Below are 14,522 nucleotides of genomic sequence, written 5' to 3' on the forward strand. Positions count from 1 at the left end.
TGAAGAAGGGAAAACAATAATTGATATTTCACAATCATTTAATCTGTCAGTGTTAGTTCTCTGGCTCTGTAGAGATGTACCGTTCTCTGCAATAACAGGGATGGGGTCAGACAACTCGGAGGGCTGGCTCTGGTTGATAGCAGTCTTGGCGATGACTCTAAACTGGTATTGCTGGAATTCCTCCAAGCCGGTTACCACATAGTTCTCCGTCTGGATGTTCATGCAGTTGGCATTACAGCGTGTCCACTTCTCCTCTGGAAGCTTTGTGTACTCCATGTAGTATCCAATTAGCTTACTGCCACCGTCATGCTTAGGACGGGACCAGACCAATGAGACAGTGTTCTTGGTCACATCCATGGGCTCAGGTTTACCTGGAGGATCTGTATGTTAAGAAACAGAGAATTTTGAGCTAAGCAAACATGGCTGAACAAGGAGAAAGAATGAGGTTGCCTGTAAACTAACTTTCCTATTGCACAATATGACTACAAACTAAACATATGAATAAAGGCTGCACAAGATAACTAGTACATCATTGAGTCAGTCATAGGACATAATCGTACCAACAGCAGTCCTGGCGGTGATAAAGTCGGTCTGTTTGCAGGGTTTGCCCTGTCCAGCCAGGTTGAGAGCTGACACCCTAAAGGTGTACTCCAGGCCATCGATCAGGCCAGTACAGGTGTACTGGGTGGATTTGACCACAGTCTCGTTGGCTTTTACCCACAGGAGACTATTCCTCTCCTTCTTCTCAATGCAGAATCCAGTAATGGGAGTGCCGCCGTCACTGCTGGGACGCTCCCATGACAAGATGGCTGATTCCTTACTGACCTTGTTGATCTGCAGGTTCCTTGGCTCGCTGGGGGGGTCTTCGGGCAAAAGAAAACAGTTAGAGCATGTTGTCCAATCTGTAATTCTGTTAAGCGGTAACATTGTTGCTAAAACTTACCAAATGGATATCTGGCAATCATCCTTTCGGAGTAGATGGGCTGAGAGATGCCAAACCTGTTCTCAGCACGAACCCGGAAGCAGTACTCTTTACCAGGAGTAAGTTTGGTAATTCTGAAGCTGGTTTTGGTGCATGAAGTGGATACAGGGACCCAGTCACCCTGGCTGACATCACACTTCTCAACAATATAGTTGGTGATGTTGCTGCCACCATCCTCCTGTGGGGAGTTCCAGAGCAGAGTGCAGGCATCGATTTCCTGTTCAGTGATCTCCATAGGGGCTTCAGGAGGTCCAGGGATGTCTGTAGAGATGCAGAATATGTATAATATGTATTAATGCTGGCAACATGGGATTTTGGAGCCTAATTAATGAGCTGTTATTCATCATTGAGTATTATTTGCATCATTTAGAAACTTTGCTCAGACTAACCCATGACTGTAACCCTGAGGATCTGGTTGATTTTGGCAGAGCTGTTCTCGGCCGAAAGGCTGTAGTAACCACTGTCCTTTCTTGTAACGTTCTTGATTATAAGGGTGCATGTTGTAAGAGTCTTAACCACAGACAGGCGGTCAGAGGTCAGCACATCCTCATTGCCCTGCCTCCACTTGCAGAAGGGAGCAGGTTTACCGGCCACAATGGCCTCAACCACCATCTTGGATCCAGCTCTAACAGTCACAATGTCGGGCATGATGACCTTGGCAGGCACTGGGAGGAAAAAAAATAAAAAGTTACTTGAGAGATAAATTAGATGACTTCAACAAATATTTAAATTGTCTCCACTGTGTAAGGCAAATCTGCAGTATATTTATAAGCTGGTCTACTCACTGAGCTGCTCTTTGACCTCAAACACCCCTTCAGCCTCTCGGGCCAGGCTGACTCCCACTGAGTTTCTGGCCGCCACTCTGAACTTGTACTTCTTTCCTTCATTCAGACCAACCACCACTATGGTCAGGTCTTTGACCACAGAATAGGGAGTCCATTTGTCCTCGGGTGAGCCCTCCTCCTGGTAGTCCACCACATAGCCATTGATCTTGGCCCCTCCATCTCGGAGTGGCTTCAGCCAGCCTAGTGTGGCACTGTTCTTTGTGATCTCCAACACGTCCATCTTCTTGGGAGGGTCTGGCTCACCTGAATTATACACACAGCAGATTATAGGAAGAATTCAAAGGTAAAAACAACAGAGACAACGGAACAAAGTCTTTGGGAGACACTCACTGATGGGGTCAACAGCCAGGTAGGACTTGGGCGAGTCCTGAGGAACTCCGATTCCGTATTTGTTACAGGCCACAACTCTGAAGTAGTACTCGATGCCAGGTGTCATTGTGGTCACCTTGAAGCTGGTCTTCCTGAGGTCCTCTATGCACTTGCTCCAAGTCTTCCTGTCCACCTCACGTTTCTCCACAATGTAGCTGGTAATTGGGCTGCCGCCGTCGTTATCTGGTGGCAACCAGGACAGCATGGCTGATGTCTTGGTGACATCGGTTGCATCCAGGCCGCCAACAGGACCAGGAGTATCTGCAGAGTATGAATCACTTTTAACAAACAGTTTCCTTAACAATGAAAACTGTTTACAGTCAAGTTTTTATCATTCTTATTTTGTTTCTCACCAAGGACTTTGACTCGGACGAACACAGCTTTCTCTCCAGATGAGTTTGACAGAGTCAGTGAGTATTGCCCAGAATCCTCTCTGGTGCTCTCAGGGATGACCAAGAAGGACATGCTGTCAACCTGGTCCACATGACCACGGCGGATCAAGTTTTCCACTCCCACACGCTTCCATGTAACTTTGGGGGCAGGTCTTCCTCTGATCACAGCGAAAAGCCTGATTGGACAACCAGCCCTGACAGCCAGTCCTTTCCTCAGACTGGCATCCAGCTCGATCTCTGGAGCCTCTGTTACCATAGAAACACAGTGGTTCATCAGTTTTGTTCACATTTATCATGTTGTGTATTCTATTGTTTACACAACATGTTGTTGCTTTAGTAACTACTAACTCTTACCCAGGATCTCCTTGGGTGAGACTGCTTCCTTCAAGTATGCGTGGCGTCCCCAGCCAACCTGGTTCTTGGCTGACACCTTGAAATCATACTCTAGCTTCTCATCCAACTGACCGATGGTGAACTCTGTGAGTACCAATGGGCCATGTGTGTCAATCCTCTTCCAGCCCACTGTGGGATTTTCAGGGTCTGCCTCGCTCTTGAGCCTGATGTCCAGGCTGTAGCCGATGATGGGGGCACCGCCATCATACACAGGTTTAGACCAAGACAGGGTGATGGAAGTCTTGGTGCTGTCACCAACCTTCAGGCCTGCAGGGGGACCAGGAGGCTCTGCAGGTAGAAACAGTATCCATGTTTAATCAAATCAGTGACACAGCAGAAGTCTCAGACATCTTTAGCTTCCTGTAGTAGAAGACAAGCGAGTAAATGTTAGACGTAAACTGAACTGTGAAAAGAAAGTTCACACCCACCAATTGGATCTTTAGCTGCAACAGGTCTGCAGGCTTTGCTTGGCTCTCCCAGGCCAACCTCATTTTCAGCCTTCACCCTGAACTGGTACTCGTGGTTGGGAATCAGGTTGGTGACTTTCATGCGTCTCTCAGATATGGGGCTCTTGTTGCAGGGTACCCAGCGCACCGCCCTCTTCTCTTTCCGCTCCAGAATGTAGCCAGTAATGGACTTTCCTCCGTCGTTCTCAGGAGGAGCCCAGACAACTGTCATCTCATCTTTACTAACCTGCATCACAAAAATATGTATGAGTAACAAAGAAACTTGAGTGTCTGATTAATTAGTTTTTAGAATAGTAGAAAAGACTGAGGTGTTTGTCATGTGAGTCAATATCAAGAAAATCTGTGGGACTCTTACCTTGGTGACCTCAGGGGCCTCAGGGGGTCCAGGTTTATTGAACTGGGTCTTCACAGTGACAGGCTTGCTCTCCATTGCGGGGCCGGTTCCCATCTTGTTCTCAGCCCTAACTCTGAAGATGTACTCATTGCTTTCCACCAGACGGATAACATTGCAGTATGGTGTGACCACTGAGGCGGAGTATGTGGACCAGACCATCCTCCTAGTCTCGCATTTCTCGAGGATGTAGCTGTCCACTTCACAACCTCCATCATCCTCTGGAGCATCCCATACCACTCTACACTTGTCAGCTCCAATGCCAGTTATCCTGAGGTTTCTCACAGGACCAGGGACATCCAGGACATTAATGGTGGCATAGGCAGTAAAGGTGCCAGCCGAGTTGGTGGCTGTGATGATAAACTTTCCAGTGTCAGTGCGCTTGGACTTAGTCAAAAGGAACTTAGAGTAGTCTGGGCCAGTCTCATAGCTGATCCTTGGGTTGTCTCCAACAGCCTTGTCTTTTGTCCATTTGACCTCAGGTTGAGGCTTTCCTCTCAGTCCAGCCTCCATTCTGACTGACTCTCCAGCCTTTACTGTCAGAGTTCCTGCCAACTTCAGGTCAATTACAGGCTTCTGGATCTCCTCCTTCACCAGGATATCAGCAAGTTTCACCCAGTCACTCTCACCTCCTTCATTGACGGTCTGCACCCTGGGGAACAAATTCAAATATATTTTTTAAAGTAATTTAAACTACATTGGGCAAACAAACAACCTGCAAAACACAGATATGACCTGTTTAGATAAGAACACAGTAACCTACCTAAAGGTGTACGTCTGGTTCTCTTGGCACTTGTCAGCCAGGAAGAAGGTGTCAGTAAGAGTACCAGCGTTGAGTTTCTCCCACTCCTCAGCATCTTTGGCTTTGAACTCCAGGTTGTATGAGATGTTGGGGCTGCCACCATCATAGTCAGGCTTCCTCCACCTTAGATACACATGGTTCTTACCAACATCAGTGGCTCTGAATTTCTCAGGCTCACCGGGCTTCTCAATGGGGTCGATGGCGAGTAGAGGAGTTTTGGTCTCCACAGAGGTTCCTGGTCCCATCTTGTTCACAGCACATACCCTAAACAGGTACTCGTGGCCATCCATTAGCTTGGCCTTGATCTTGCGATTGGTGCAATTTGAGGAGATCATAGACCACATGCTAATGCTTGGCTCACGGCATTCTACAATGTAGTTGGTGATCTCAGATCCACCGTTATCCTTAGGAGCCTCCCAGTTTATCATGCATGAATCCCTTGTTGCATAGGTTATGTGCAGGTTCTCGCAGTGGCTAGGCCTGTCCAGCACATTGACTGTAATGGTGCAAGAAGCCTCACCACCTTCATTTGAAACTTTCAGAACATATTTTCCATGGTCAGCTCTAGTGGCCTCCTTGATCCTCAGGTGTACCACAGGCAGGTTCTGAATCATGGTGACACGCTTGCTGTTTTCCAGAACCAACTCTTCCTTTGACCAAATGACTTCAGGGTCAGGACGGGCCTTGATGTACCCAATGATGTTAATGTTGTGTCCAACACGCACAGTGAGTCGCTCACGGCAGGTGGCATCCATCTCAATCTCTGGAGGGATAAGAATGTCCTGAGCAGTGATGGAGTCTGGGATTTCTCTCGGCTCCCCATCCCCGATCATGTTAGAGGCAAAGACACGGAATTTGTAGGTCACACCCTCTTCCAGACCCTTCACACTGTAGGCACACTGCTTAACAAAATCATCCAGGTTCACTTTTTTCCATTCTTCTGTATCTGCCTTTTTCATTTCCACAGTGTAGCCAAGTATTGGGCTTCCTCCATCTTTTGAGGGTTTGGTCCACACCAAGTCAGCAGTTGTCTTGCTGTAATCTTTAACTCTGGGGTTGACAGGGGGACGGGGGACAGTGATGGGCCTGCAGGGCTTGCAGAGGTCAGAGGTGGGAGAGGGGCCACTGAAGCCAGCGATATTCTCAGCAAACACTCTGAACTCATATTCATTACCCTCAAATAGACCCAGGACTCTGTACCTAAGATCCTTGCAGGGTGTTTTGTTGACACGGATCCATTTTCCTCCTTTATGTCTACGCTCAATGATGTAGCCAGTGATCTGGCTGCCACCATCTGTCAGTGGCATGGTCCAGCCAACTGTGACAGCATCTTCTGAGACGTCAGAAGGTTGTGGCTTTCCAGGTGCACTTGGTGGCATGAAGGAGTGCTCTGCAACTGTAGGCTTGCTCTCCAGAGGAGCACCAGTGCCCATCTTGTTCTTAGCACGGATGCGAACAACATACTCGACTCCCTTCTGCAGGCGTGTGATGTTGAGCTGTGTGGCTAGGCTGCCAGAGCTAACACCTCCCCATGTCTCCTTGTTTGACTCTCTCTTCTCAATGATGTAGTTTGTTACAGGGCTACCGCCATCATCCTTCGGAGGACGCCATTCAATCATCATTGAGTCTGGTGAGACCTCCAGGATGTTGACAGGCCCGATAGGAGCAGCGGGAACATCAAGGACAGTGACAGACAAGCCCACTGTCTTGGTTCCAGCAGGGTTCGACACAGTGAGCAGGTAGGTGCCAGTGTGGTTCCTGGTGCACTCATTAATGCTGAGTACGGAGGAGAAGTTGTCAGTGTCGATCTTGGTGTTACCCTCGCTCACGATCTCCTCTCCTTCAACGGTCCACTTGGCAGTTGGAACAGGAATTCCCCTCATGATAGCTGGCAGCCTAATGGTGGTGCCAGCCTTAACAGTGATGCCTTCAATGAGCTTAGCGTCCACCTCCAGAATGGGAGGCACTGTGGACATGCAAACAGAGGTTAACCTATGCAAACACACTGTATATATTCATAAAAACACTGAAATAATAAAACTGGCAAATGTGTTTACCTATTAAGGCCTTACCAGCTACATCTACAATGATGATGCTACAACAGTAACTGTTTAATAACTCAACATAACATCTGCCATTTGTCCTATATCTCACCCAGTTTCTCCTGGCAGAGGATAGGTACAGTGGTGTCAGGTCTGCTGAGGCCAATAGCGTTCTCAGCCCTCACTCTGAAGCGGTAAGTCTTTCCTTCCTCCAGGCCAGTCACATGACTTTCAGGGATGCTTACAGTCTTCCACTCGTCCCACTCCTTTTCTCCCTCTTCCTGATACTCTACAAGGAAGCCTGTGATCTCACTTCCTCCATTGCGGTCAGGCCAGTTCCAGACCAACCACACCTCAGTCTTGTCCACATCATCATGGTGCAGGTCTTTGGGAGGGCCAGGAGGGACTGAAGGAATATAAAAAAGAAGAAACAAAGGTTTGACAGACTGAGCTTGAGCGTTCATAACATCCTTCATCCCTAAGGATATTGACTCATGATAGGTCTGATACTTACACAGTGGGTTCATTGCCTTGATGGCCTTCGGCGTCTCAACGTATTCACTGCGGCCATACTGGTTCTCAGCAGCCACTCTGAACGAGTAGGATGTGCCCTCCATCAGGTGCTTCAGCATCATGCTTCGTTTCTTGGATGTTGAGCAGACGGGGACCCACTGAGTAGACGCCGTGTCTTTCTTCTCCACCACAAAGTTAGTGATGCGGGCTCCTCCATTGTCTTCCGGGTCCTTCCAGGACAGGTAGGCAGAGTCACTCCTGATGTCAGACACCCGGAGGTGCTGGATGGGACCAGGTTTGTCTGGAGAAAACACAACCAAACTGTTGAGCTTGCCTCTTTATTAATGAAAAATACAATAAAATAAATGTCTCGTCACGGATACTTTGCTAAATTAATTCCCTACCAAAGATCAGCACAGTGCAGGTGGCAGTCTTGGATCCAGCTGGGTTCTCCACAGTGAGGGTGTAGTCTCCACAGTCACCACGGTTACAGAACCTAATCTCCAGCTTGGTACCAGTCTGGTTGGTATCAATGTCAGTACTGGTGGGCACATCTGCATCGTTCTTCTTCCAGGTGACAGTGGGGAATGGGACGCCAATGATGGTGGCAATCAGAGGTATGTGAGTGCCTGCCATGGCCTTCACCTCTCGGGTCATTCCTGCATCGAGAATCAGATCTGGGGGCTCTGAGAGGGAAGGAGATACATAGATGAATTACTGGTCATTCACTCCATAATACCTCATTTGGTGTAAAAGCAATTCTCAAATCAGAGACAGTGGTTTAAAAAATAATTAACCACTGAAGTGACATCTCACCCAGTCTGTCCTGCACTTTGATTGGCTCTTGAAGGTTAGTTGGGTCGGACTCTCCGGCAGCATTGACGGCCATGACTCTGAAGCGGTACAGAGCACCATCTTCCAGGTTGATCACCTTAAACTTAGTCTCCTGGCAGGAGTCTGGTGTCTGGTTCACCTGAGGACAGCATGAGGACAAGAGTTCAATATTCACTTTCACTTCTACACAACAAGAGAACTGTTGAAGAAGATATCATGCTAACTGAGGAACCATCCGACCTTGCTCCACTCCTCCTCTCCGGATTTCTGGAACTCCAGCAGATATCCAAAGATCTTTCCTCTGCCGGTGTCGCTGGGCGGCTGCCAGGACAGAGTGACTGACTCCTTGGAGAAGTCGATGGCCTGGAGGTTAACCGGTGGACCGGGTTTCACTGTTGGAAAGAACAGAGGGTCATTATTTGGGTTGAGAGGAAAAAGTGAATAAATTGAATAGATTGCTGTTATAAAATGTGAAACTTACCGATTGGGTCTTTGGCAAAGACGGGTTTGGATGGTGGGCTCGGGTCTCCGGCTCCCACCACGTTCTCAGCACTGACTCTGAACTCGTACTCGCAGCCCTGCAGCAGGTCCATCACCCAGTACTCCACCTTCGGATAGATTCTCTCTGTGTTGCAGCGAACCCACCTGGAAGCAGAAACAGCTCATCTGTTAGCCACTGAGGAACATGTTCATGCCTTAGTGTTTGTATGTGTTCCGATTTTCCAGCCATGTTTTCTTGGTACTGAGACTGAATAAGCTCATTGACGGGAAAAAAATACAGATTTCTTGTTTTTGTTATTGTTTAAGGGTTATTATGCCGTTATTTAGAGAAAGGACGGTGGATAGAGTCAGAAATTGGGCAAAGATAGATTTGGGAATGACATGCAGGAAAGGAGATACAGGTCGAAATTGAATCGGGGCTTCCCACCTGGATGAGCAAGGCCTCCGTACATGGGGCGTGTGCACTAACCACTAGGCTACAAGTGGCTAATTTATAAAAAATCTAGTAAACAATACAACTGTTCAATTCAGTTCAGTTGTGTATTAAAGGATACAAATCCTCCATGTTTGAACTATATTTAAAATTCCGCCTTACTATGACATAAAGGGCATGATTTCACAGTAAAACAAAACGTTCAAAATGCAAAAATATAAATAAATAACTGAATTAAGAATGCACTGCAGGGTTAAGATTCAACAGATAGAACTGACGTCTACAGGTGTTTCTCCTGCTGTGTGTATTGTGTACCTGTTGGCCATGGTCTCCTTCCTCTCCACAATGTAGCCTGAGATTGGTTTTCCTCCGTCAGCGGGAGGCTCCCAGCTGATGAGGGCAGAGTCGTGATAGACCTCCTTCACTGTGGGCTGTTTAGGAGCGTCGGGCACCTCTGTGATAGAAACACACAAACAGAAACCCTGCGATCAGACACTGTGGCAGGATCTATACCACCTGTAACTGTTGGTTTCACGGCTCATCACTGTACACAAGTCTGAGACCGCTGAGTGTGTGTGTGCCTGTTAGGACTCACTGAAGATGTCTCTGGCCCTGGTCTCTCCAGACAGCAAAGGGTCACTGATGCCGTAGATGTTCTGTGCCATGATCCTGATGATATACTCACGACCCTCGATCAGTTTCGGTACCTTAAATAAGAGACAGTAGGGGGCGTGTGTGAGTACTTATTGGATGATCATTAAAAACTAAAGCATGGCCACACTAACTGACGTTGAATATGTCAGAGAGTCCACACAGGAAGACATAAATCATTGCATAAGACATTCCAGAGTCCGTGCTCTGCTCACCCTGCAGGTGGTCCTGGTGCAGGACTCAGTGACGGGCATCCACAGGTCTCTGTTGGTGTCTCTCTTCTCGATGATGTAGTTGGAAACGGCGCAGCCTCCGTCATCCAGAGGAGGGTTCCACGAGATCACCATGTAGTTCCTGTAGACCTCGTTGAAGACAACGGGGCCCTCTGGAGGCTGAGGACGGTCTGACAGAAGAAAGGATTCACACAGGTGACTCAACAGGTTGAATATTAGCATCCCTCCCATCCTTCCCATTGTGTTTTTAACATCTGCAGAACGTAACAACAAACATCTCCCAGAGGACTTAACTCTGGTCTATGTGTGCGTTCCACAAGATAAGTTACCTTTCAAAATGTCTGTAAATACTTTTTCAACATTTAAAAGTTAAAGATTTTACGCTGCCTATAACCTGCCTTGTGTTCAGGGTTCAGGGTGTTCTGTGATTGGAGCAGCAACTCACCGACCACGGTGATGGTGCAGATTCCGGTTCTTGTTCCGGCAGAGTTCTCCACGCTGACGCAGTAGCGCCCGCTGTGCTCTCTCTTGGCCTTGCTGATGTTGAGGCTGAGGTGTCGGGTGGTGCTGTGGAGGCTGATCTCCTCGTCAGCCTTCAGCTCCTCGTCGTTCTTTGTCCAGGCGACAGCTGGGGCCGGTTTACCGCTGAAGCGTCCAGACAGCGTGCAGGCGTCTCCCACCTTCACCATCATCTTGTCCCTGAAGTCCAGGTCCAGAGTGGGCGGTTCTGAGGCGGAACATCAAAGAAACATTTAATACTTTTTATTTAATATCTGTGTTTGGTGCACCATAAAGTACGGAAGCCCTCAGCGGACATACATCCATGCAGTCAATTTTATAATAACGGGTATATTTCAGATGTTTCCTCGAGATCTTCTTTATCTTTTCATCTCTCGATAGAAAAACTTGTTTACACCCAGGAGATAGATACGTGGAGATCTTGACAAAAACAACAACTATTTACTCGATCGTTAAGGACTCTGGTTGTTTTATATCTACAAACTGTATATTTTATCTCTAATATTTCGTATGCTCATATCGTTGTGTGCGGTCACTCACCGAGTTCGTCCTTGCACTGCACAGGTTTGGTGGCGAAGGATGGTTTGCCCTGCCCCACCTGGTTGACGGCCGAGACTCTGAACTCATGACTCGAGCCGTCCTTCAGACCCGTCAGAGTGAACTTCCTGTCCATCAGCTTGTCCTCTCCGCCCACACGTGTGAAGCTGTCCCGTCCGATCATACGGGACTCGAGGATGTACGCGGTCACTTCTGCGCCGCCGTCATACTTTGGCGCTCTCCAGGTGACGGAGATGGAGTCTTTGGTGATGGCGGTGATGATCAAGTCCTCTGGACGCTCCGGGACGGCTGGTCGAGACACAAAGTGACATTTACAACAAGAGCTTCGCCTCTAACCAGCCAGTGTCTTAATATTAGTCACTCCATTTTTTTTTAGCATTTTAACTAATTTTAAAGTAAGATCTTAAAATTCCTCCAGATTCATAAAAACTACAAACATGGAGGGAAAGAGCAGAGACATCATGTACCGACACATAAACAAATGAAACCTGAGTGACACTCACAGATGGGGTCCTTGATGAGAACCATCTTGTCAGTCTCGATGAACGGTCCCATGCCGATGATGTTCTCGGCGGCGATTCTGAAGAAATAGCCCTTCCCGTCGAGGAGTCCCTGCACCACGGCGTTGTTCCTTGTCACCGTGTAGGACACCGAGGTCCAACCCATGCGGTCCGATTCTCTCTTCTCAATGATGTAGTTGGTGATGGCCGAGCCGCCATCGTCCTCGGGGGAGTACCAGGTCAGCTTGCAGGAGTCGTTGGTCAAGTTCTCACCGGCGAAGGGAAGACCAACTGGTCCGGGAACGTCTGGAGGGAGCATACAGGAAGTCAGAGCTTGTTGAAAAAGGTTTTCAAGAAATGTGAGATTAAATATTGACATTTTCACTACTACTGCTTTTCCCTTTAAACCCGAGAACACTGTAGAAAGAAATCCTGTAAGATACATGATATAATAATAATATGTCATTTATAAAGCGCCTTTCAAGAGACCCAAGGACGCGGCCATTCTGGTCCTGCTGACTCACCGAGGACCTCAACAATGACAGCCTTCTTCCTCTCTCCTCCCTCGTTCTTGGCGCTCAGGGTGTAGATGCCTTGGTGTTGGCGTCTGCAATTCTTGATAACCAGAGAGTTGGAAATTCCTGTCGTCTCCACCACGGCCTCTTTGGGCACCTCGGCGTCGTCACGGCACCAGGTGATCGCAGGGGCGGGTTTACCGGAGACGTAGGCGATGATGCGGATGGTTGCACCGGCGTGGACCACGATCTTCTCTTTCACCGAGGCGTCCAGGTCCATCTCAGGAGGGACTGCACGAGAAGGTACATATTTGTTTTTAATAAGTGTTCTTTAATAAATGACTTAAAAGCGGAGTCAGATCGGAGTCTTACTTGTTCTGTCTTTGGTTTCGATCAGCTCAGCAACGTGTCCTGGTTCTCCGACTCCGGCCACGTTCACAGCTCGGACTCTGAAGCGGTACAGACCGCCTTCCTTCAGCCCAGGAACAACAAACTTGGTTCCTCTGACCTCTGTGTCCTTGGCCTGGAAAGAGAAGCGAGGAAAATCAAAACTGGGATACTTGTATTAAATCGTCAATCTCTAAAGGAGGAGTTTAAACTCTGAAGCTGCAAAGAAGAAAGAGAAAGATGAAATGTTTGAATCTTGTTCTAGGAGAAACTAAACATCCGGAGCTCTGAGAGACTCCTCTGATCTCGTGCTCTCACCTTCTCCCAGCCTTCATCGGCCTCGGGCTCCTTCTCCTCTTCCTCCTCAGTCCCGATCATCAGCTGCTTCCTCTGTGCCTTCTTCTCCTCCTCCTCCTTGTTCACCTCCTTAAACTCCACAATGTAGCCTGTCACCTTCGACCCTCCGTCCAACAGAGGAGGGATCCATTCGAGCTCTACCGTCGACTTCGTCCAGTCTGTGACCTTCGGTGTGGGCGGGCTGGGAGGCTCTGCATGAATAACACAGCATTTAATTATTATTATTTTTTTTATTTTATTTTATTTTTTAACTGAACAAGAAAACGGTTACAGAAGAAATAAGACAAACTAAGACAAGACGTCCTCTAACTCGGTGTAAAGATCTCTCTCTTACTGAGGGGATCTCTGCAGATTACGGGGTCGGATGGCGGGCTGGGCGGTCCAGCACCAGCTGCGTTCACTGCGCTGACCCTGAAGTGGTACGTGGCGCCTTCCAGCAGCCCTGTGACGTCCCAGTTGTTGCCGATTGGCAGCGCTCGGATTGGGTCTCGGGTGACGCGGGCCCAGCGCTTGCCGGTTGTCTCCTTCTTCTCCACGATGTAGCCGGTGATGGAGGAGCCGCCGTCGTACTTTGCCTCATCCCAGTTGACGGTCATGGACTCCAGACAGACGTCGGTCACGGTCGGTTTCTCACATTGACCGGGGACGGCTGCAAGAGGACGCACAGTCAGCAACAATCAATACATCAATGAGGACGGCACCACAACATCACTGTAACGATTATTAGTGTAATTAATCACTCTAGTAGCTGAGGGAGTCGGGTAGGAAGGTAAGATGGATCTCTACAGGTGTTGTGTTAAACATGAAACATCCCATAATACCACCAATAACAACTTGTTATTCTTGACTGTTCAGAATAGCAACATTAGAAGAAGCTGAAATCTATCCAGTGGCTGACAATTCAAAGAAAGTCTCTTTAAGGATCATGACGCCGCCCGGTTTCAAGACAGGTGGTCTGATGTGAACTTACTGAAGAGGTTTCTGGCCTTCTCGGGCTCGCTGACGATCCCAGGGCCGACCCCAAACTTGTTCTGGGCCATGACTTTGAATTCGTACTCGTGGTTCTCCGTCAGACGGGTCACCACGTAGGCGCACTCCTTGGGGTCGTTGGAGACGTGGACCCAGGACTTCCTGTTGTCCTCGCGCTTCTCCACCACGTAGTTAGTGATCTTTGAACCGCCGTCGTCTATGGGCGGGTTCCAGGCCAAACCGATCCTATCCGCAAACACCTCGGTGAGCTTGATTGGTCCAACAGGTGGGCCGGGGGGTCCTGCAGGGAGGGGGGAAGGTGAGTCACATTATACAATTTATACAAGCATCAACTGATAATCAAACCTGTGGTCACTTTAAAGCTCTGTATCAATAATTAAATGATAACTGATGATAAGCTAGCTAACAAACTATACTAACGTTAGCACCATGTACAGAACAAGGACACCCGTTTGTTTCTGAGAAGGGGTCAGCCCATTGTGTTGGTTAAAATCTAACAGACCAGGAAAATGACAAAAATATCTCAGGTATGATTAGCTGGAGTTGCTTGAGGACTCTGTATCCAGATCATGATACCATGGATGTCATTTTTTACATGCTGTCCCCGATAGAAAATTGCGTCTAGCGTTTGATATTAGAAACTGTTGGTCTTAGAAGTGACACTTGGTCCCTTCTGTATGTAGTCAGTGACCTTTTGTGCTAATTATTGTAATTTGCATTCAACTGATTCTAAGCTGTGATTGGCCAATCTTTTTTTGTGGCAAGGGATTAAGCAAAATCTACATGTTCAGAGGTAAACCTTCAGTTTCCTCTAAATTCAACTCATAACAGCCCGATGTGACGACATG

General features: G+C 48.1%; 1 protein-coding gene across 1 annotated transcript in view; it reads right to left on the reverse strand.

Annotated features, from left to right (window-relative positions):
* LOC132987189 (titin-like) overlaps positions 1-14,522 on the reverse strand; it is a 200,247-nt gene that overhangs the window by 51,852 nt on the left and 133,873 nt on the right. The window contains exons 172-199 of the mRNA XM_061054086.1: positions 13,655-13,954; positions 13,019-13,333; positions 12,646-12,875; positions 12,313-12,463; positions 11,950-12,231; positions 11,429-11,731; positions 10,908-11,213; positions 10,294-10,575; positions 9,831-10,018; positions 9,560-9,671; positions 9,280-9,418; positions 8,512-8,675; positions 8,271-8,422; positions 8,013-8,169; positions 7,601-7,882; positions 7,198-7,497; positions 6,796-7,089; positions 4,603-6,607; positions 3,804-4,491; positions 3,410-3,674; positions 2,943-3,269; positions 2,550-2,834; positions 2,158-2,457; positions 1,768-2,070; positions 1,372-1,647; positions 944-1,243; positions 561-863; positions 81-380 (exon numbers count right to left, since the gene is read on the reverse strand). Of these exons, the coding sequence (XP_060910069.1) occupies positions 81-380; positions 561-863; positions 944-1,243; positions 1,372-1,647; positions 1,768-2,070; positions 2,158-2,457; positions 2,550-2,834; positions 2,943-3,269; positions 3,410-3,674; positions 3,804-4,491; positions 4,603-6,607; positions 6,796-7,089; positions 7,198-7,497; positions 7,601-7,882; positions 8,013-8,169; positions 8,271-8,422; positions 8,512-8,675; positions 9,280-9,418; positions 9,560-9,671; positions 9,831-10,018; positions 10,294-10,575; positions 10,908-11,213; positions 11,429-11,731; positions 11,950-12,231; positions 12,313-12,463; positions 12,646-12,875; positions 13,019-13,333; positions 13,655-13,954 (9,309 nt within the window). The remainder of the gene's footprint in view (positions 1-80; positions 381-560; positions 864-943; positions 1,244-1,371; positions 1,648-1,767; positions 2,071-2,157; positions 2,458-2,549; positions 2,835-2,942; positions 3,270-3,409; positions 3,675-3,803; positions 4,492-4,602; positions 6,608-6,795; positions 7,090-7,197; positions 7,498-7,600; positions 7,883-8,012; positions 8,170-8,270; positions 8,423-8,511; positions 8,676-9,279; positions 9,419-9,559; positions 9,672-9,830; positions 10,019-10,293; positions 10,576-10,907; positions 11,214-11,428; positions 11,732-11,949; positions 12,232-12,312; positions 12,464-12,645; positions 12,876-13,018; positions 13,334-13,654; positions 13,955-14,522) is intronic.

Source organism: Labrus mixtus, chromosome 13, assembly GCF_963584025.1.
Source record: "Labrus mixtus chromosome 13, fLabMix1.1, whole genome shotgun sequence".
In the NCBI taxonomy this organism is placed as follows: domain Eukaryota; kingdom Metazoa; phylum Chordata; class Actinopteri; order Labriformes; family Labridae; genus Labrus; species Labrus mixtus.